The sequence below is a fragment of the Amblyomma americanum genome, chromosome 11 (genome assembly GCF_052857255.1).
Source record: "Amblyomma americanum isolate KBUSLIRL-KWMA chromosome 11, ASM5285725v1, whole genome shotgun sequence".
Lineage (NCBI taxonomy): Eukaryota > Metazoa > Arthropoda > Arachnida > Ixodida > Ixodidae > Amblyomma > Amblyomma americanum.
Window position 1 is genome coordinate 53650973 of NC_135507.1, and position 22705 is coordinate 53673677.

General features: G+C 46.5%; 1 protein-coding gene across 1 annotated transcript; it reads left to right on the forward strand.

The window, feature by feature from the left end:
* The first annotated feature begins 19466 nt into the window (after nt 1-19466).
* Nucleotides 19467-20321, forward strand: LOC144109631 (3'-5' RNA nuclease TATDN2-like). Its single transcript, XM_077642450.1, has one exon. It carries the CDS (start codon nt 19467-19469, stop codon nt 20319-20321), a length of 855 nt encoding a protein of 284 aa, XP_077498576.1.
* The last annotated feature ends 2384 nt before the right edge of the window (nt 20322-22705 follow it).

A 22705-nucleotide genomic window follows, 5' to 3' on the forward strand; every position in this document is an offset into this window, starting at 1 on the left:
TTCAAATCGTGCGGGGAATTCCCCCCGTTTCGCTTACGCACTTGGCGACTATGTTGGTCTCTTCGGTTTTTTCTCTTCTGTCGACTGGTCCGTTTTAAACGAAATCAGCGATGTTGACGAACAAGTCAGCCGCTTCACTGAAATAATTCTCAATGGTATGCGCCAGTACATACCTCTGCATACTCCTGCTCGCAGCAAGTTTCCGTTCTGGTTTTCCAAGGAACTTAGAGCAGCGCTGAAACTTAAGGAGCGGGCCCACCATAAAGCGAAATGCCCTGGGCTGGATACATGGGCAGAAGAATTTCGCCGCTTGCGTTCCCTTTGCAAACGCCTGTACAAGCGGGATCATGAGTCCTATCTTGAATATTTAGAGAATAGTGCCTCTAATCGTCCTATTGAATTCTGGCGATACGTTCGCAAGCGTTCGAATAAATCTGATAGTCATATTCACTTAGTTGACTCTCATGGAAATGAAATTCGGAATGTCGCTGACGGCTTTGCTCAACACTTTTCCTCCGTGTACAAATCTCCACGTTGCGATTCTGTATGCCTTCCAGCTGGCGCACCTAATTCCGTTCTTCTTGACGAGAAGTTAGTGAGTGAGAGTCTTAAGTGTTTGAAACCATCTTTGTCCCCTGGACCTGATGGCATTCCAGCCGCCATAATAAAAGCCTTCAGTAGTACCTTCGTTCCTGTTTTAACCACGATATTTAATAACTGTTTGAAAAATTCTGCCTTCCCCCGCGTGTGGAAAACGGCGCGTGTTTTCCCTGTTTTCAAATCAGGAAACAAATCTGATGTTTCGAACTACCGTCCCATTTCTCTTCTTTGTGCAACCTCTAAGCTTTTTGAACTAGCTTTGCACAAAGTACTTTCCTTCCACCTCAAACATTTAATCATACATAATCAGCATGGTTTCATAAAAGGTCGTTCTACTACAACTAACCTTGTGACTTTTATGACGTATACATCAGCTGAAGTCCTTCAGAGGAGTCAGGTAGACGCTGTGTACTGTGATTTGAGCAAAGCTTTCGACGTTGTTACTCACTCATTACTTCTTCAAAAGCTTCTGCTGTTTGAGATCGACGTTTCAATTGTAGCCCTCCTACGCAACTATCTTCTTGATCGGTCCTGCTTTGTCAGTGTAAATGGACAGACCTCATTTGTTTACACTCCAACCAGCGGAGTTCCTCAGGGCTCGGTATTAGGCCCGCTTCTGTTCTCTGTTTTTATCAATGACGTTTCCTCCGTTGTCAAAAACTCCTCGTTTCTCCTTTATGCGGACGATATAAAAATGTTCAAGGCAATACATACTCTTCATGATTGCTTGTCATTGCAATCGGACATATCCGCCTTCTCTGATTGGTGCTTGAAGAATGGGCTCACTCTCAATTCATCTAAAACCAAGGTTGTCTCATTTACGCGTAAAACGCACAGTCTTCTCTACTCTTATTCCGTGAATGGTAGGCTGCTGCCGAGGGTTGATGAAATTAATGACCTCGGCGTACTTTTCGACCGCAGCCTCAGCTTCTCCTCTCATACAAAACGCATTGCTCTGCGGGCTATGCGTACACTTGGCTTCATCTGCAGGCTTTCGAGAGAGTTTCGAGCCCCACTTCCTTTCTTAAAGCTCTACCTCTCCATATGCTTGCCGCTTTTGGAATATGCGTCTGTTGTTTGGAACGGCACTTGCCAGTCGAACTGTGAAAAAATCGACAGAGTTCAGCTAAAGTTTTTACGCATATTTCAACATCGGTTTTCTTGCAAAACTTCCAGCTCTCGTCCCAGGCGGAGTAACTCACTGCAGCTTCCTTCTCTTAGCTGCCGTCGCGTGAGGGCAGATATAATTTTCTTGTATAAACTTCTTCATGGTCACATTCTATGCCCTCAGCTCCTAGCGCGTATCCTTTTGCGTGTACCGCGAAAGAGCATAAGGGAATTCAGACCATTCCAAGTTTCTGCGCTCCTGCACTACCTCTCCCCTCTGGACAGAATGCAAAAGTTGTTCAATTCTCTTTGTCCTCACCTTGATATATTCGAAAATTCTCTCCCTTCTTTTATATTGGATGTCCGTGACGTTCCACTTTGAGCACTCTTTTTCTCATACATAACTTCCCCTTTCATGCATTTTGACTTTACTGCACTTGTGCATTTGCACTGGTATTATATTGTTTTTTTTTCTCCTTAATTGTTCATCACGTCTACTTGTTTTCATTAATGTTATTTCTTTAATACTGTGTACTCACGCCTGATTGTCTGTAACGCGTTCACTAATTACATTTCTTATTGTGTATGATTGTATTTCTAGCTTGTATTTAAGAGGTTTCTTATTCGTTCATATTAGTATTAGCTTTATTCTTGTTTGTATTTTGCTATATGCTGTACTTGGCTGTTATCGGTCGTTCTTGTGTTCATTCTCTTCGTTTATTGTTTCATTAGTTGTTTATATGTCTGTTGCCTGTTCTAGCTGTTTTCATTTACCGCTGTTCTCGCTGTTTTCTTGTTTTCACTTTTTTGCTTCATGCTTGCTGTCACGCCTAGTTTATATGTCTTTTTTTCTATCGCTTTGACTGCTGCCTTACCTCCCCTGAGTGTCTTCCTTTGTGGAAGACAAATTTACATTTTGTGCGTGTGAATGGTGTACCAGCACCAAGACCTTTGGGTTGTTCCTGGGCACCGAAAAATAAAGATTGATTGATTGATTGATTGATTATTATTATTATTATTATTATTATTATTATTATTATTATTATTATTATTATTATTATTATTATTATTATTATTATTATTATTATTATTATTATTATTATTATTATGCGCGTAAATACGGTACACCGAGCGTGCAGGCCGACCCGGTTAGCTGGATAATTTGCGCCCTCGCATAATTTGCGCACCCTTAACTTATCACCCCGGTTTACAAAAAGAATAATTTTACTCCCATATTTCACGCACCGCGCTGCGCTAGACCACCATCATGCACGCCCTATGGCTCTACCCAGTAGCATTATTATTATTATTATTATTATTATTATTATTATTATTATTATTATTATTATTATTATTATTATTATTATTATTATTATTATTATTATTATTATTATTATTATTATTATTATTATTATTATTATTATGCGCGTAAATACGGTACACCGAGCGTGCAGGCCGACCCGGCCAGCTGGATCTCGTTCACCGGCCTCATAAAAATGATGGTTTGGTTTATGGTTTAGGGTGTTTAACGTCCCATAGCGACTCAGTCTATGCGGACGCCGTGCTTAAGGGCTCCAGAAATTTGGTAAAGATAGTTCTCGACCTAAAAAAATAAAAATAAATAATGATAAATTATTACTAAAATAGTAATAATAACAAAATAATAATAAAAAACGTGGGCTAGAGCCTATATTACATCTATGGCTTGAGCCGCGGGCAGTGTCAAGCACCGCAGAGCGGCGACAGCGCGGGCATGTGCCGTTTTGAGCGCTCCCGCCAAATGCGGAAGACGTTTAGTAAGAGTTTTGCTCGAAGATCACGAGCTGGCAGCACATGTCGCCAAATGCGGAAGACGTTTAGTAAGAGTTTTGCTCGAAGATCACGAGCTGGCAGCTCATGTCACCAAATGCGGAAGACGTTTAGTAAGAGTTTTGCTCGAAGATCACGAGCTGGCAGCTCATGTCACCAAATGCGGAAGACATTTAGTAAGAGTTTTGCTCGAAGATCACGAGCTGGCAGCACATGTCCACTGGGCAGTCAGATTTTCGCTGGAAGTTATGGCGCTTGTATAAGAGTACGGACAGGATCACGGCGGACAGGATATAGGGACTCATAGGGAGACAAATAAGTAAAATAGCCAGAAAGAGAATGAATTTACCATAAGGATTCGGAAGAAACCTCTGCCTCACTGGCGTGGTTCAGCTCTGAACTCCTCAATGCAAAGGTGAAGCTGCTCTAATGTTATCCCTGATCAAATATCTGTATACATTTCAATTCAATTGAATTTCACACTTTTCGCTGTACAAAATGTTGCAAGGACGCCAGGTAAAAAGGTTTAACATTTTGAGAATTCCTGCATCATTATAAACGAAAGGCTAGCGCTTAATTATGACGCGGACATAGAAAAGAAAGAGACAGGACGACCACGACTACGTCTTAAGCATTTGTCTTACGTTTATAATGATTCACAACCAACTAGCCCACATTTCTGCGTTGACATGAGTATTCCTGGCCAGCCAGTACACAGGCCGTCATGAATCCTGCGGCAAAGTGCCTATATTAGTTCTTGTAGTATAGTCTACGTTTAACCTGCTGCCCATGCTGAGTTCATGCACAGACAGGCGGACACACGGAAGGACGGATGAATGGATAGTATCGAGGTGGTTCTAATTGCACCCAGCCATTAGTTCCTAGCGGGCCCGATTTCCTCGGATTAAATTAAGGTATTCCGATGCATTGTTCCACCCTAGATTAAATTAAGAACTTTAGATTAATGCAAAAATAACGCCATCTGATTTTAAAACAAGCAGTCATATAGCAAGAGTAATTTATTTATTTATTTATTTATTCAAAATACCCCCAAAGGCCCTCATTTGAGGGTATTACATGGGGCGGGGGGGGGGAGTAAGTACAAAGCATTGTTATAAGGTTAAAGATATTGCACTAAAATAAAATAGAAATCACAAAATATTAATCATAAATAGGCATTCACAGAAAGGGTCGCAACAATGCACATAACAGCAAAATTTGAGCATAAATAACAGCACCGCTAGAAAAAGAAAAAGACAACACTGGAAAAGGTGCGCTGAAGTACAAAAAAAATATAAAATAAAAAGAAGACAAGGCGGAAGAAAAGAACGCTCAAAAAATACCTTTTTAGTTGTTGACACATGAGTGCATAAGATGTTGGAATTTATTTAGATCAGATTCAGTGGCAATTTCTGATGGCAAAGCGTTCCATTCGGTTATTGTGCGTGGTAAAAAAGAATAGGCATAATGGAATGACTGGCAGTTAATGCGTTTAACTTTGTAAGGATGATCGCGACGTGGAAAGATAACTGGCGGTGGCTGAAAGAATTCATCATGAAGGGAAGGATGGTGATAAAGCTTGTGGAAAAGTGACAGACGGGAAATTTTTCGGCGCAGTGCTAAGTTATCTAACTCGGCTTTAGTCTTCAATGAGGTGACGCTGGTGTAACATGAATAATCAGAAAAGATGAATCGCGCAGCACGGTTTTGCAAGGCTTCGATGTTACTGATGATATAATTCTGATGAGGATCCCAAATGGCAGACGCGTATTCGAGTTTCGGACGGATTAATGTGGTGTACGCTAGTTTTTTTACATGTGTCGCGGCCTCTTTTAAATTATGTTTGAGAAGTCCGAAAGTACGGTTAGCGGAGGCAAGAGTGAGATTAATATGATGATTCCATGATAAGTCGGATAGTAGGTTAATGCCAAGATACTTGTAACTTGTGGTGAATTCTACACTATTGTTATCAAGAAAGTAGGCGGTAGGAATACGTGGCTTGTTAGTGAAAGACATGAGCTTAGTTTTGGAAAGATTTAAAGGCATTAACCAATTAGAACACCATGTGCTTATCGCTTCAAGATCAGACTGCAGTGGCTGGCTGTCAGTGTTACAGGTTATACGTCGATAAAGCACACAATCGTCAGCAAATAGTCTGATTCTGGACGTCACGCAATTGGGTAAGTCATTAATATAGATAAGGAAAAGTAAAGGTCCCAGTACACTGCCTTGTGGAACTCCAGACGTAACATTAGCGTAACATGAGTTAGAGTTGTTAACTGATGTGAACTGAATTCTAGATGAGAGAAAATCTGCTATCCATGCAATAATATTAGGGTGAATGTTCAGTTGGGAAAGTTTAAGCAACAACCTTTGGTGTGGAACGCGATCAAATGCTTTAGAAAAATCTAAAAATATTGCATCAACTTGGAAACCAGCGTCAATCAGTGCATGAATATCGTTAATAAAACCGGCAAGTTGGGTGTCGCATGAGTAGCCCTTGCGAAAACCGTGCTGATGATCGAAGATAATGTTATGATCTTCAAGGTAGTTGATGACTTGAGTATGTATAATATGCTCGAGTAATTTACAAACTGTACTTGTTAAGGAGATGGGACGATAGTTAAGCGGAGAAGCACGATCACCTGATTTGAAAATGGGTATTATCTTAGCTATGAGACAGTCGTTAGGAATGGTGCCAGTTGATAGCGACTGGGAAAATAATGCGGTTAACATGGAACAAATGCTATGTGATGTATTCCTTAAAATTTTATTTTTGAAGCCCATATGATCAGCGCTAGAAGATGTTTTGAGATTGTTTAGTAGAGATAAAACACCAGGCTCACTGATGACTATCTCGTCCATAGTTAGTTCCACTAGTGCGCTTAATGTAGGCAAGGATGTAATGTCTTCATCTGTGAACACAGTTACAAACGCATCGTTAAGAAGTTGAGCGCACTCTGAATCAGGGATGGGAACACCAACAGAATCTGTAAGAGTGATGTCAGGTCGAATTACTGGGTTTACCACACGCCAAAAACGGCGAAATATTATTTTTCAGCATGGAAGACAAGTCATGAGAAAAAAAGTTGCGCCGAGTAGATTTTAATAGTGCCTTATAATCCTTTTCACATGCTCTGTATTTGTCATGTGAACTCACAAGACCATTCAGTTTTGCTTGTCTGTATAGTTTTTTCCAAGAGAACTAAATTCCAAGAGAAGGCAGGCGTAGCAGGGTGCGGCAGGAAATTAGGTGGGCGGATGAGATTAAGAAGTTCGCAGGGATGTGATAGTCACGGCTACAGGGCTGGGTTAATCGGAGAGATATGGGAGATTGGATTTGTGCTCCAGCGGACGTATTCAGGTTGCTGATGGTGACTGCGATGATGATGAATTATGTAGTGGGACGGAACAGACGAAGTGATCGACCGTGCCTAAGGGCCACCGGCTTGCCACCTTTCTGTTGCGTTCCTAAACACTTTATGTTCTATTTAATGTGGTGCCCGAAGTAAATGGAGCGCTGGCCGCTAGGTGGCGATAGCAGTGAGCGGAAACTTCAGTTCATGTACCTTATACATGAGCATATAGAAGTGAAACTCTTCCGCACTAAACATAAAAAAGCAGGAAAACAGGTCAAGCAACGAAGAGAAATAACGCAACATGGTTTTACAAACAGAACGCGCCGCGATTTGATGAAAGTATGGGTGCCATTTAGAATTTAGGTATTAGTAATATTAACATTCGTGATTCGTAATTTGTTCTAAATTTTACGGCTCAGAGATTCAGATAACACGCGTTAAAAACGGCGGGATTTTTCTTTTGTCTTGCTAGACTAATACGGCATCATTATTTTTCACGTCTACGTGTTTTAAAGACAGCCCATTTTGCAACCATACACTGATGAAGGTTTGTTCATAGAAGGCAGCTGGTACAGGACAGGGTTAGTTGGAGAGACATAGGAGAGGCCTTCGCCCTGCAGTGGGCGTCGTCAGGCTGGTGGTGATGATGATGATGATGATGATGGAACTGATGAAATCTGAACGATGTTTTGTTTAAAAATAGCCCAACACTCTGGGAACGATATGGTACTTTACAGATGAACAGATGAGGTGCAGACTTTTGTTGTTAGACGGCTGTTTACTAATCTTTGTGGTTGTTGCTGTTGCGCGTACAGTTTTGAATCGTATAATAGCTTGTTAAACGAGGATATAAAATAAAAGCTGTAGTCATGTGATCGTCCCATATATTTTCTGAGAAGTATACGCCCTCATCACGGGTGAAATTTCGGCTTATTCATCGAACAACTTTTCATTGAGAGCTTCAGAGACACTCACTCAGAGACGCCACCAGTTATTCATATATTGCTCACAGTGTACCTTCACAGGATGTCTCAGCCAAACGTGAGAAAAGACATGGTACTCCATGATGCGGGCGTTAGCCCGGAGACGTGATCGGGATGAGTTATATGGATAGTCTATCATTTGACTTGCGATGTGAGACTGTCGGTCCTCCAAAATCGCACCTCTTTGAACTGTCAGCCATGAAACCATGCGATGACATGCACGCGGATATGGGAGCGCCTATACTCGGTCTTGAAACTAATGTGTGTTCGCCTTGTTTCTTACCCGCCGCGGTGGCTCAGTGGTTAGAGCGCTCGGCTACTGTATGTATATTGTAACCGCGCGGACAACGGTCGAAGAAAGAAGCAGAAAGGAGGGAGCGCGTGTTTGTCCTTCTCGTCCGCGAGGTTACGTGCATATGGGCACGAACCATCAACTAGACAGTCTGTCCCTGTTATCGGCTACTGAGCCGAAGTTCCCGTGTTCGAATCCGGCCGGGTCGGCCGCGTTTCGATGGCAGCCAAACGACGGGTGCTGCGCGATGTCAGTGCACGTCGAAGATCCCCAGGTGGTCGAAATTATTCCTGAGACCTCCACTATACGGCACCTCTCTCTTCCTTTAACTCTCTCCTTTATCCTTTCCCTTACGGCGCGGTTAGGGCTTCCACCGGCATGCGTGAGGCAGTTACTGTGCCGCTTCCTTTCCTCAAAAAAAATTTTTGAATTTAATAATAATAATAATTGGTTTTTGGCGAAAGGAAATGGCGCAGTATCTGTCTTATATATCGGCGGACACCTCAACCGCGCCGTAAGGGAAGGGATAAAGGAGGGAGTGAACGAAGAAAGGAAGAAAGAGGTGCCGTAGTGGAGGGCTCCGGAATAATTTCGACCACGTGGGGACCTTTAACGTGCACTGACATCGCACAACACACGTGCGCCTCAGCGTTTTGCCTCCATAAAAACGCAGCCGACGCGGTCGGGTTCGAGCCCGGGAACTCCGGATAAGTAGCCGAGCGCGCTAACCACTGAGCCACTGCGGCGGCAATTTTTAATTTCCGCTTGTCTTTTAAGCCGAGCATCCCGTCAGTCGAAGCGGGCAGCACAGCCAATGAGCCGCAACTCTCCCAGTCTTTGCTTAGTGACAGCCTAGCATCTGTACACTCGAAATAAAGGAAATTAAAACCATACTAGGGAACTCAACCTGCAACCCCAATAAAAGCACTCCATTACTGCTCAAATACGTGAGTCCGCAAAGTCTGCGTTGCGTCACATCAATACATCGACCACACACGACAGCTCAGGCATCATCCCACTCCTTGGCAAGGACGGCCAGGGAGATGAGCGTTGGATCGCTGTCACAAATTCATCACAAATAACCGATAGCTAGTTGCCGTCGAGGAGCAAAAAGAGCACCCAAAGCGTTCTCGGAACGGACCACAACGTAGCTTCAGTATCGTTTGTCAGTGTGTATAATTTGTCAGAGAGTCAGTTGACAGCATCGTGGGTTAGGGAGGTATCGCTGTGGCTTTTCGTGAGGAGAGCGCGGTGGTAAATCGGAGAGTCTTCTCGCAATGTTTTCCTTAAAAACGTCATCCAAGGCTGTGGGGTGGTTCCTTAACGGCTGCAATTATGTGTTGCTGAAGTACCTTGGCAGCCTGGGGCGGATTTAAGCGTTCACCCCTCGAAGTGAGAAATTGTGCATTCAAAAATCATGCTGAATCTCGTTTATTTTTTTTTTCTGTCGAAACACGTACTCCTAGTCATACATAGTTCAAGAGGGACCGCCTCCTCCGAGAGTGACCTGTAAGTTCACCCCTCTTTGTAGAGAGACTGAACTTGAACGTGAGCTCTTTCCCCTTTCTGCACACTATCTTCCCCTGGAAGATGCCTTGGTTCCTCTCGTATCTGCTCTGTCACTTTAATTGACCAGCGGTTGTTACTTGCTAAAAGTATAACATACCCAACCCTAGAAGTACTTCTTGATCACGTTAAAGAACCGCAGGCGGTCGAAATTTCCCGAGCCCTCCACTACGGCGTCCCTCATAGCCTGAGTCGATTTGGGACGTCAAACCCCCATAAAATCATAATTTCCGGCGGAATATCGTGAACCTGTTTGTTCTCTAGTCAGTGCTGTATTTTTCTTTTACAGCGACAGCTGTTAGTGGATCATTCCTGGTCTATACCGCGCTGTCGTCATCATCGGCGTTGAAGCCTGTCACGGTAACAGCGCCGCCCACGTAACCTATGCTGGTCACATGACCTGCGCCGTGGCACTTCGCGATCACCAAGCCTTCTGAGCGTGCTTCCCGCTGGCAGATCACGTGAGTAATTTCCGCTTTTGATTGGGTGAACTAGGAACGCCCCAGTTAGCCGCGATGATAAAAGAATTCCCCACATGTGGGCATGTGCCGTTTTATAAGGAAGAAGAAGAAGAAGCCGAAGAGACGTTCCTGGTGTGCAATACGACGCCAAGACGACGCAACACATGCCCCTTTTGCGCTTGGTCAAGCGCAGCATAGCCTTAGTCATTCTTTTCGCCGTCATACCTACCACTGCGCTCTAAATCACTCGCTGCACTGTCCACTATACGGACTCCCACAGCGCGCCCGTATCAGTTAGAGTAGAAGGTTGATATGATAGATAATATGACAACGTCGATTACCTAATAATAATAATAACTTGTTTATTTCCATCAGTGATGGGGGAGACTGCGGATAAAAGCCGCTTGACAACAAGCGACTTGACTGAAGCCCGCAGCCTCCCTAAGGTCACGTCATTCAAACGTTTTCCGTTGTGGCCGCGATTACCATGAAACTTCAAGACTTTGCAGCCCTGAAACCATGAATGTGCTAGAACAGTCAGGAGATGACTTCAACGCTTCTGTAGGTAGTGGGCAATTAACAATAACCGCTTATCGTGCAAACATCCTAGGACGCAGTTCATGCCAGCCGCACACTTGCGGGCAATGATGAAGGTTCCACCGACGCAGAGGTGCAGAGCTTTAACATAACACACACTCCGCGCTCTACCCTGCTCATGCTATACCTGCCGGCAACGCGAGAGGCTATGCTGACACGCCCCCACAGAATTTCCCTGTGTAAAAAGAACGCAAAACAACACACGTCCCGGTAACCGTACTCTATGCCATTTTCTAACATAACGATGCGGGAGTTATTTTTCATTTCGCGTAGGTGCTATTGATGCTTCTCTGAAGCACCGCTCCATGGGCTGGCTATTTTCGCCGCGCACTTGACCTCCACTCCCGGACGCAAGACGGCAATGATGCATTAACATGGTGCCAAGTAATCACGTCAGTCGGCGCTTAATTGCCCTTGCAAATGGCTCTAAATGCTGCACAATATTAATGAGTGACGTCCAGAAAGCTAGGTAACAGACATACGGGTAATCATTTGCTAGGAGTCTAGTCTTTAATTAGTACGATATCATATAGTGCAACACCGTATGCTACATTGGGCAGCGTCTGTTGTACGAGAAAGAAAAAAAAAATCAATTTTCAATGTCAGTCCAAAGCTTTGTTAACTCGTAGTTCGATGAGGGACCGGAGGCTTCAATCTCGCATCTTGTACGTTTGGCTGTTCCCGACATGCTGCTGTGCTCCGGTCCCAAATGCCTCGAAACCCCGCGCTACCCTGGAGCACAGCTTTCTTCCCCGTTCCGTAGCCGTTCTCAGTGAAGGCCGCTTAGCAGCGGGAGGTCATTCTACTGCTACCGTATCTGACGGGTAGACGAAGCAGCACGTACGAAGGAGGCAAATAGTCATCGAAACCAAGGAACGCATACGGCATTTTTTTATATATTTCTTTAAAGCCCCATGAGCCAGAAACGCGTCGTCGGCCATAAACTTCGCCCATTGGCTTTAGAGAAGTGAGGTCACCAGGCGGGAACATTCCCATTGGCTGGACGGAAGTAACGTCACAAGCTGTGAAGTGATGTCAACCGACCGGAAACGGATGCCAGCTCTGGCAAAGGCATCAACAGGTGTGAGTGCTGTCGCATCGACAACATATAATGGAATTAGGCTTCTGTTTTATTTTTTCCCTCTACTTCCTAGTGAGTTATCTTTCACCTATAGAATGATGACACTACTAATTTCTTATTGATCAGCCTCGCAAATTAAAAAGATCCAATGTGTTTCTTTGTTTCGATCACTATTGGCTTCCTTCATATGTTTGTTATAACGAGCCCTTCATTTCCTACCCTTGTCTGCTCAAGAGGGAGTAGGTAAGAGAGATTAGGATTTCTTATTTCCTTTATCTGTGTGGCATAGCCGTAGTCACTATACGTATTCTTTTGAGGTATTATAACCCCAGGCGCTCCATTCAAACTTTCCTCTTTTACAAGCTTGTGTAGTAGTTACGTCCGCTTTATTAAGGCGAAAGCCTTAAATGACTCATCGTTGTCTGTCCGTCCGTCCGCGAAATCTGTCACTATGACGTCACCAATGGTGTAATTCCTATAACCCATATACCCTTGGCAATTACTAATGGGTCATGAGTAATTAGTTAATTAGTCGTGGATTGGTAATTAGTTGAAAGATAAAAAACTAAAAATGAGAACTTCAGAAAAATAACCTAAAAATTAAAAACAAAAAGGAAACAGGAAAGATAAATACAAATAAAAACTGAAAAAATGCAATGCCTACAGGCACCGTGGAAAAAAAAAACGCGTTCTAAAAAGCTCCATGCTTTCGCATTCCTGCACGTAAGCATACTTAAGTGCCCTCAGAAATTTTTTATGCATAAGCACCTATGGCTATCATGCTGGAAACAATTTTGCCTTGTATGTAATGCCTGCTGTACCGTGATGAACGGAAGAGAGTATGACTTGCATGATATTGGTGCACTTTTGTTAGGGGTCAGCACAGACAGGGAACGATGATCCTAATGTATACCTCTGAGCATTGTTAGGATTTAGGCGCATTGTATATCCTTAGCGTCTTGACACTCACTTTTCGCATGGGTTGTATACGTTACTTGTTACATACAGCGAGGAACTTTCGCGGGTAAGTTTGTGAGTACTTTCATTTGTTGATATGGTCTCGTGTCCACAGTGGGTCCATTTTTAGTGAATTCGGAGGTGCGACCTTTCGTCAAATTTTTCTGACAGACTTGGTCTCATAGCAGAGTCTCATGGCATATTAACTTCGCAACTTCAGGTCGCTTCTTGCCTTTTGAGCGTAGTAATGTGCATTCTGTGCTAGCACTGATAACACCTGAAACATTTTGAGCGGCTGCTTCAATAAACAGGACCTGTACAAGGCTATCGTTCTGACGAGAAGAGGGCGACATAATCCGGAAACCGGGGGCGGAATGTTCTCGTTTGTCTGATTTGTGGCCCTTCGATCGAGTGCACGTGCGAATTACGTAAGCTTAGGTTTGCCCAGAATCCTTGTTATCACTTCCCGTATACAGACGCAATTACAGCAGGGAGGAAAATTCTTGCAGTTACGTTGCCTACGGGCCGGAATTTCCCGGGAGGACTCGGTCCGTGCACGGCTGGTCGACTAGAAAGAGTATGACAAGTATTACCGGGCTCTAAATATAACGGCTCCTCTAAACAAAACAGTAGCATATGCAGCGCTTAAACAAAGCTTCTCTCTTTCCACCTTCATGGGGCTACCTGCCTGCACGCACATAATAGCAGGTGGTGGAGAGAAGTTATTCTGCTGGCTTCGTCATCCTCATCCCTCCTCCTTTCCTTCACACACTTGCGCATAAAAGACAGCCCCGTCTTCTGAGGGGAGCGGGTGTGCGTGAAAAAAGCGCACCACCAGTGACAACAGTCGTTCCATTCGCTTTCCTCCGCCTTCACGCCTCTTCTTCCTTCCCTTTATACACACGGCGGCAGGCGTTGAGAGCCGACCGCGCAGTGACGGTGCTGTCCCGGCGTCTGCTATGTCCCATTCTTTTTGTTTGTTTTTCGGCTCCTTCTCCGTGTTTCTTTTCTCCCGTGACTCAGAAGAAGGAAAGGCGAGGTGGCGCGGCGTCGGGCTGACGGCAGCCAGTCCGCCGGTAGCGGGGAGTAATTACGCCACCGGCACAGCCGACGACCTCTGTCCCCCCCTCCTGTGGCAGCTGGGCCGGCGCTTCGTCGTCCTGCTAGTGGAGACCGCATTGTGTACCGCGCCCGTCCATTGCTGCTGTTGCTGCTCCTTCGCGGTGGAACGGTTCCCTAGAGAGGAGGGCGAGCCGCTCGCGGGAGTCGCGTTAAAAGCCGGCAAAGCGAGCCCCCCTCCCCCTCCTCAGACACACAAGGCCGGCACGGCGCGTGGCCCTATTAGATGCCTATCTCTTTCCGAGGAACGAGAGACCGCGCGCTGTGCTGTGCTGGATACTCTATCGCCGCCACCGCCGCTGCTGCCGCAGCTGATTCTGTTCCTCGAAATTATTTATAGAGGAACTCCGGCGGAAAGATGCTGCCCAACTGGTGCCGTAACCTAGGTGCGACAAATAGTCCGAGGTCTTGTGATTTGTTGGTCCAAAATAAGGAGCATATAAAGGTACTCGCCTCGGCAAGTAGGTTAACCCCGTAATGCGAAAAAAAAAATGAACGAAGCGAAAAATCAGGAACCAAACTCTGCATGATCATTATATGAGATTACAGCGTGTCAACTATAACAGTTTACGCCACAGCTGTGATCCAACTTTACGCGATACACCGCACAGGTGAAAGTCGCCCGCTTCTCTGCGTATTGAGAACGCTTGTAAGAGGCCAGCTGTGATTTACGCAACAACGCCTTATCAATGAGCACTCCCACTAAATGCCTCTCAAAGTGAAACTCCTTGAGCCTTAAACTACCCCAGATGTTCACCATGACTGACGATACCCCACCTTGCATTGGCAGCTCATCATCCAACCGTTCAACGTTCCTTGATTTCCTACTCCGTACAGCAGCGGCCACTGATAACGGCTAGAAAATGTGAAAGCGAGTGATTTTGGACAACATAGCACAAATGGCCTCACCTTAGTCAAAGCTCTTTCTGAGCTCCCTATGCTCCCTGTATTTCAGAACAGATCACACTGATCAATTAGAAATTTTGAGAACCCCAGGTTCCTCCACAAATTGTGGTGCTTATGAAGAATGCTTAGCGCAGCTTTGTAGTTAAAATCGATGGCAATAGGTGGCTCGACAACTGATAAATGGCATCGACGTGTGTCGCCTTGCGCCTAAACAAATAGAAAAAAATTGGAGGAAATGCTTAAGATACGCCTTAAGGGTATGACGCGATAACGTTAATCGCTTAATGCCCATATATACCGAACTGGTCATCGTTGACTTCACATTCATAGATCCCTGGGAGTCCTCATACCCCTCCTGGCGCAATGGTGCAGAGGTTAAGCGATGCGCCACTGCCCTGCGATGGCAGGTGCTGCCGCCAGCGGGGCCTGTGAATAATAATAATAATAATAATAATTGGTTTTTGGGGAAAGGAAATGGCGCAGTATCTGTCTCATATATCGTTGGACACCCGAACCGCGCCGTAAGGGAAGGGATAAAGGAGTGAGTGAAAGGAGAAAGAGCTGCCGTAGTGGAGGGCTCCGGAATGATCTCGACCACCTGGGGATCTTTAACGTGCACTGACATCGCACAGCCCACGGGCGCCTTAGCGTTTTGCCTCCATAGCCTGTGAAACCCAGGTTCCTCTTCCCGAGCAAAGCTCCGCAACTGAACTATTACTGTAATTGTCACCTAGCACTGTCAATCATCAGTTTGCTCACAGTCCGTTGGGCAGGCTGTGAAGCAGCCCCAAGGTCACGTGACCTATGTGGTCCATCCAGGAGTGTCCGGCACTTCCGGCTGCGAGGATTCGAACAGTCGCCCACGCCGAAGCAAAAGCCGGACAAATTGTTTTTTCCCGACATTAGTGCACTAACGCTCTCGCGTTAAAAGAAACAATGGCTGGACGATTCTCGACTTACAAACTGCTTCCAAACTGGCACAATCAAAGAGCCGTGCGCGCCAGTGCGTTGTATTCAGCTGGGAACACTGAAAGAGGCCGTTCTTCGTAATAATATTATTAATAATAATAGTAGTAATAATAATAATAATAATTGGTTTTGGGGGAAAGGAAATGGCACAGTATCTGTCTCATATATCGTAGGACACCTGAACCGCGCCGTAAGGGAAGGTATAAAGGAGGGAGTGAAAGGAGAAAGGAAGAGACAGGTGCTGTAGTGGAGGGCTCCGGAATAATTTCGATCACCTGGGGATCTTTAACGTGCACTGACATCGCACAGCACACGGGCGCCTTAGCCTTTTGCCTCCATAAATACGCAGCCGCCGCGGTCGGGTTCTTCGTCATAATAATAATAATTGGTTTATTTGGGGAAAGGAAATGGCGCAGTATCTGTCTCACATATCGTTGGACACCTGAACCGCGCCATAAGAAAAGGGATCAAGGAGGGAGTGAAAGAAGAAAGGAAGAAAAAAGTGCGTAGTGGAGGGCTCCGGAATAATTTCGACCGCCTGGGGATCTTCAGCGTGCACTGACATCGCACAGCACACGGGCGCCTTAGCGTTTTTCCTCCATAAAAACGGAGCCGCCGCAGGGGGGTTCGAGCCCGGGTACTCCGGATCAGTAGTCGAGCGCCCTAATCACTGAGCCACCGCGGCGGGTCTTCTTCGTAAGGGAGAACCGACTTTGAACTTAACTCCAGCCCCCGACCAGAAAATCACTCACGTCTCGTTCCCATGTCGTGCACGCGTGTTGAAGCGCTCTGAACTGCGCGGTCTTCGGACATCCTTGGCCCCAGTGTAGGCACAGAATGAGCGTGGCTGCAATTGGTGCTCCCCTCACGACAAGCGCGCATTTCGTGACCGGGCGGCCGTCGTAGGAGCGGTCACAAAGTGGCCCGCTCGTTAGTGATACGGTTTCTTTCTCTACCCCCACCCCCCGCGTTCTACACGTGTCCCGTATTGCGAAGCCAACTCGAAACTCTGCACGAGACTCGTAAGTCGCGAGCCGAGAGGCCTCTCCGAAGGCGCGCGAAGAACAATACGCTATTGGAGACTGGCTTATGCACTTTAACTGCTGTCGAGTGCGCTCTAACAACACACACGCGTCAGACAGAAGCGGGCAGAGTCGGTGGGGGAACAAACGCGAGTTAATGACATCCCAGTCGAAATCAGGAGTAATAATAAAAATAATATTAATTGGTTTTTTGGGGGGGGAAAGGAAATGGTGCAGTATCTGTCTTATATATCGTTGGACACCTGAACCGCGCCGTAAGGGAAGGGATAAAGGAGGTAGCGAAAGAAGAAAGAGGTGCCATAGTGGAGGGCTCCGGAATAATTTTGACCACCTGGGGATCTTTAACGCGCACTGACATCGCACAGCACACGGGCTTTGGGAAAGGCATGTATAATGCGAAAGCGAGATAACAGCTGGTGCTTAAGGGCAACGTAGTGAATTCCAAGAGAAGGCGAGCGTAGCAGGGGCCGGCAGAATGTTACGTGGGCGGATGAGATTAACAAGTTTGCAGGCATAGGGTGGCCACAGGTGGCAAAGGACAGGGTTAAAGGGAGGGACATGGGAGAGGCATTTGCTCTGCAGTGGGTGTAGTCAGGCTGCTGCTCGTGATAAAGTGCGACTGCCGCGGCCAGGATCGAACCCGCTTCTTTCGTCCGCAGCCGATGCCAAAATTTGTCAGAACTTAAATTTGCACCTGCTTTGTTATTTATAGCCTTTTATATTGAATTGTGCGCATTATAGTTTTTCTTTTACTATTATTAGCACGCCCACCGTACAATGTCTCATCGTTGAGACAGCAGTGCTGAGAAAAAAAATTTAAAAATAAAGCCTGCCCTTGTAGTAGCAGAACATAAACAGGTACGTGAAGCATTTGTCCTTAGAAAATTTTCTATCATAGCGACCCTCGCAACCACGTCTCAGTAAACGCTCTCATCTTCCCCCTTTCGTATGGTTAACCTCCCTGCCTTACCTCCCCCTCCTCCTCCTTCCCCTCGAAAACGCCTCTCAAGAGCACATCTCAAAGCTTCTTCCAAGAGAATCTCTCTAAATCCGTTACGTCACGGCGCATGCTGCTGTAATTCGTAGAGACACGCATGTTGTCTCCCTCTGCACTCACCCTAGCTTGTGAAATCTCCGTGTGCAGTGAAAGCAGCCACTCTCTCACCAGAACAGGATAAGCTTTCGACGCAGGCCAACTGAATTTGTCCTTTTGAGCTCAACTTAACTTTAACCACTGCATGTTCAAAACTGCCGTTGAGCATCGCAAATTGCTCTGCACGAAGTGGGAGGCCACGCTGACCAGTTGACCCAGAAACACAGCGCCCCCCGATATGCAGGGTCACGCCGGCAGGGCAATCCAACGAAATCCGATACTTAGGGCAACTGCATAGGTTTTAGAAATGGACGCATAGACCACTAACTTTTGGGTTTCTTGTTTTTAATGATGCGTAAGGCATTACGATACCTGTATTACCGTCTTGGTATTCTCCTAGGACCGCTAAGTAATTTATAATCGCATTTCTTTCTCGTGCTGTTTCGGTTTCGGTCTCAACAGCCGAATGAGGGCTGTGACGTGCTTACACGTCACGCGAGGCATGAAAAAACTGCAGTAGAATCGCCGCTTCGACATTTGTTGTAATTGCGGCTCTTGAGGAAGGCTAGTTTCAGCCCTGCAGTAAATTAAAACGATCAAGCAACGATATATGGACGTTTTTCCATGCGTCACGTGAGACAAAAACACACACTGACGTCACAGCCATCGTTTGTCTGTTGAATCCGAAACCAAAACAGCATGACAAAAAAAAGTCGATTATAAATTATTTAGCGGTCGTAGGCGAATATTACAGGGTGATCCATGCGTAGTATTGTCTTTTGTATCATTGTAGAGAAGAAAAGATGCCACAAAAATTTGATATCCTCACTACTTTAAAGCGGTCGAAACGGTGACGTAATTGCCGATTAAAATCGAGACGGCCTTCAAGCTTCTCAGCACAGACAGCGCCAGATGGGGGGGTTGGGGTGGCATGGTGACGTCATCGAAGGTACAGGTACATTTCCAACGCACAAATGCTTGCTTTGAAAGAAAAAGCCAATGCCACCGAAGCCAGAGATCGCTGAACGTTGTTTGGAGCATCCAACGAGGCACGGCAGGGTATGGCAGGAGGCAGCGCAATTTGATAATAATAATAATTCCGTGACGTCACACCGAACTTCCCCGCACTGCTTCGTTGCTCTTAGGAGAAGCGCAAAATTAAGTAGTCGATTACGTCACTATCTTGAGCGCCAGCGCAAAAACACTTGGCATGCTTCACCTGCAGCCTGTATAGATTTGCACCCTTGAATATGGCGAAATTCTCGAAAAGTGATGCAGTTACCCTTCAAGGCACCAACCATGACAAAAAAATTCTAAGTAGAAAAACATTTATTGCTCCTAAGCGCATGGCACGCGCCACCAATTACGACTGCCAACGACGACAAAGAAGAACCAGCCTCCTGTTCTTAAAGGCTTATTTCCAGATTGCTTGTCTGCTCCGGTATTGAACCAGCTAGGCGTCCACCGACATCTAGGCGCCGATTCGAACTATTGGCTGTTATCAGCAGGGTTCCTTGCATCGCCATGGAATGTTCGGAAAAAAGAGTGCCGCCCTACACTGACACCTGGCACCCTGGGGTCGTGGACTCGTTCTGCGATCTCCAGCACGTCTTCAAGTTGTCCAACCACAAGAGCAGTTTCGCAGAATTCCGTCTTACCCACCGCAGTACGTTTCCATATTGCTACGATGGTTGCATCGCTAACTTCAGCGACCCAGCTGGAGTTCTGCAGTATAAGTGGCAGAAGCTTTTGCAAGAAGATTGCATCTGGGGATCTTTCGGATGGCCACCGTCTAAAGCGGTGCAGTACACGGACGCGGTTGACCAATTGCTGGTTCACGCCCTGGGTTGCGACTCAGTGATTGCCATTGGGAAGATCGGTATTGATTGTTCGAAAGACTGGAGGGACGCACTGATGGACCAGAAGCGAATCTTCAGGAGACAGTTGACTCTGGCCAGGCAGCGGAGCCTTCCCGTCATACTTCATAGCCGCTTGGCTACGCACGAGACAGTGCGTCTAATCCGGGAGCGAGTTGGGCCGGACCACCCAATACATTTGCAAGGCTTTACGGCAAGCTGGCCTGAAGCAAAGTTCTGGCTGGATTCCTTCCCCCGCTTGTGTCTTGGGCTTACGCCGGCGCTGGGCTTCCCCGGCAACGAGGCACTCATTGAGGCTGCCCGAAATGTTCCGTTAGAGCGAGTGGTCTTTGAGACGAGTGCGCCGGACTTGCTTCCCGCGCAAGAGGAAGCCAGGCTCCCGTGCTCCCATCCAGGCATGGTCGTCCACGTGGCACATCAGTTGGCGCGCATCCGGGAAGAGCCCGTGGAAGAGATTGTCGCAGTGGTTAGAGAGAACACCCGCCGCGTATACGGCATCTGACTTTTCCAACATGTATATAGAGTGGAGGTTTTTTTGTGTGTGTGTGCTTAACGTAATTTTGTACAAGAGTGCTTATGTGTGTGCATCTGTGTGTGTCTGTCTGTCTCTGCATGCGTTATAATTCTGTTCAAGGTTGAATGAAGTAATTATGAGAGTAGAAAGGGTGTGATTACTGCCACATGATGATTTGTGGCACTGACGACCTGAGGAAAAAAACTGAACGCTGATTACACACACAGCGGTTAATCAGCGCTGGGTGATCCACAATTCGTTTTCCAGTTGTTGCAAGTTCTTTGAATGCTGCTGGCCACGAATGAGAGCGTGATGATTGTGTTTGGGATGGCTTGCACGAGTTCTTTATGGCGCGGGGAATGTGTTCGCACGGAGTTGTGCTAATACATTCTTATACTACGTTACTTTTAGGAGCTGTGTTATCGAGCAGCGTCCTGTGAGCTTTCACCCTCTTTCCAGCCCGCCGTACGTTTGTGGCTCTAGCCTCCGGCTTAACTGAAGCGTTCAGAGCACCACGTTCAGCCTTGGCTGCACCCATAGCCACGTTTACAAGAAGGCGACCGAATGCGTCTTGAGTCGATATTTAGATAGAGCAGCTTTTGAGAAGGAAAGGCGCGACTCGTCCTCTACTGTCTTCCTCAACTGCTTTGCACTTTCCCTCAAAGTGGACTGGACTCCACTTCTGTCGCATTCATGTAAATGCTACTCAAGACCCTACCGCAACGTGTCTGATGTGCCATTACGACGCTGGCAGATTAATCGTAACTGCTGCGGCTGATATTGCGAAGGCACGCAGGATGTTACGCTATGCATCTGTTGCAGCATGTTTTCTTGAGATTGTTGCTGTTGCGATTGAAGAAAGAAAAAAGAAAATGCGCGAGCCTTCCTACAGGCTCGAAATAGAACTGTTTCACAATCATTGAAAAAATGAAAATTGTTTCTTAGGGAACGGCCACGAATGCCCGCCGCGGTGGCTATGTGGTTAGAGTGCTCGACTACTGATCCGGAGTTCCCGGGTTCGAACCCGACCGCGGCGGCTGCGTTTTTATGGCGGCAAAAGCTAAGGCGCCCGTGTGCTGTGCGATGTCACTGCACGTTAAAGATCCCCAGGTAGTCGAAATTATTCCGGAGCCCTCCACTACGGCACCTCTTTCTTCCTTTCTTCTTTCACTCCCTCCTTTATCTTTTCCCTTACGGCGCGGTTCAGGTGTCCAACAATATATGAGCCATATTGCGCCATCATTCTTTCCCTAAAAAACAATTATTATTATTATTATGGGGAAAGTAAATGACGCAGTATATGTATCACATATCGGCGGACACCTGAACGTAAGGGAAGGGATAAAGGAGTTAGTGAAAGAAGAAAGGAAGAAACAGGTGCGGTAGTGGAGGGCTCCGGAATAATTTCGACCTCCTGGAGATCTTTAACGGGCACTGACATAGCACAGCACATGGGCGCCTTAGCGTTTCGCCTACATCAAAACATGGCCGCCGCGGTAGGGTTCCAACCCGGGTACTCCGGATCAGTAGCCGTGCGCCCGAACCACTGAGCCAACGCGGCGGGTCAGATGTGAAAGGACAGATTTTCAAAAGACGCGCGTCGCAACAGCAGTGTCCGCCGAAGTGAAGACGACGGCTGCTTTAGTAACAGATCCCCCCCACCCCCCCTTCCATTGGCAAGGAGCCCTCGCTACAATCTGCGAAAGCCTTTAGATGCCAGCCTCGAAAGGAAAGGAAAGCACCCGTGCTCTGTCGCCAGTTCTTCGAGATTAAAATGAAAATTCGATTTTGAGGAAAGGAAACTCCGCAGTAATTGTCTCCCATATGTCTGTGGATACCGGAACCGCGCCGTAACGGAAGGGAGGGAGGTGGGAGTGAAAGAATTGATTTGGGGGGAAAGGAAATGGCGCAGTATCTGTCTCATATATCGTTGGACACCTGAACCGCGCCGTAAGGGAAGGGATAAAGGAGGGAGTGAAAGAAGAAAGGTAGAAGAGGTGCCGTAGCGGAGGGCTCCGGAATAATTTCGACCACCTGGGGATCTTTAACCTGCACTGACATCGCACAGCACACGGGCGCCTCAGCGTTTTTTCTCCATAAAAACGCAGCCGCCGCGGTCGGGTTCGAACCCGGGTGGATGTGAAACGCAAAAGGCGCCCGTGTGCGGAGCCCTCCACTACGGCACCTCTTTCTTCCTTTCTTCTTTTACTCCCTCTTTTATACCTTCACTTAGGGCGCGATCGGGGTGTCCACCGATACATGTGAGAGTTACTGCTTCATTTCCTTTCCTGAAAACCAATTTTCATTTTCAGAACCCGCTGAGGTGGCTCGGTGGTTATAGCGCTCGGTTGCTGACCAGAAAGATGCGGGTT

Coding starts and splice junctions, on each gene's coding strand:
- LOC144109631 (XM_077642450.1), top strand. CDS start 19,467: ATGGAATGTTCGGAAAAAAGAGTGCCGCCCTACACTGACACCTGGCAC.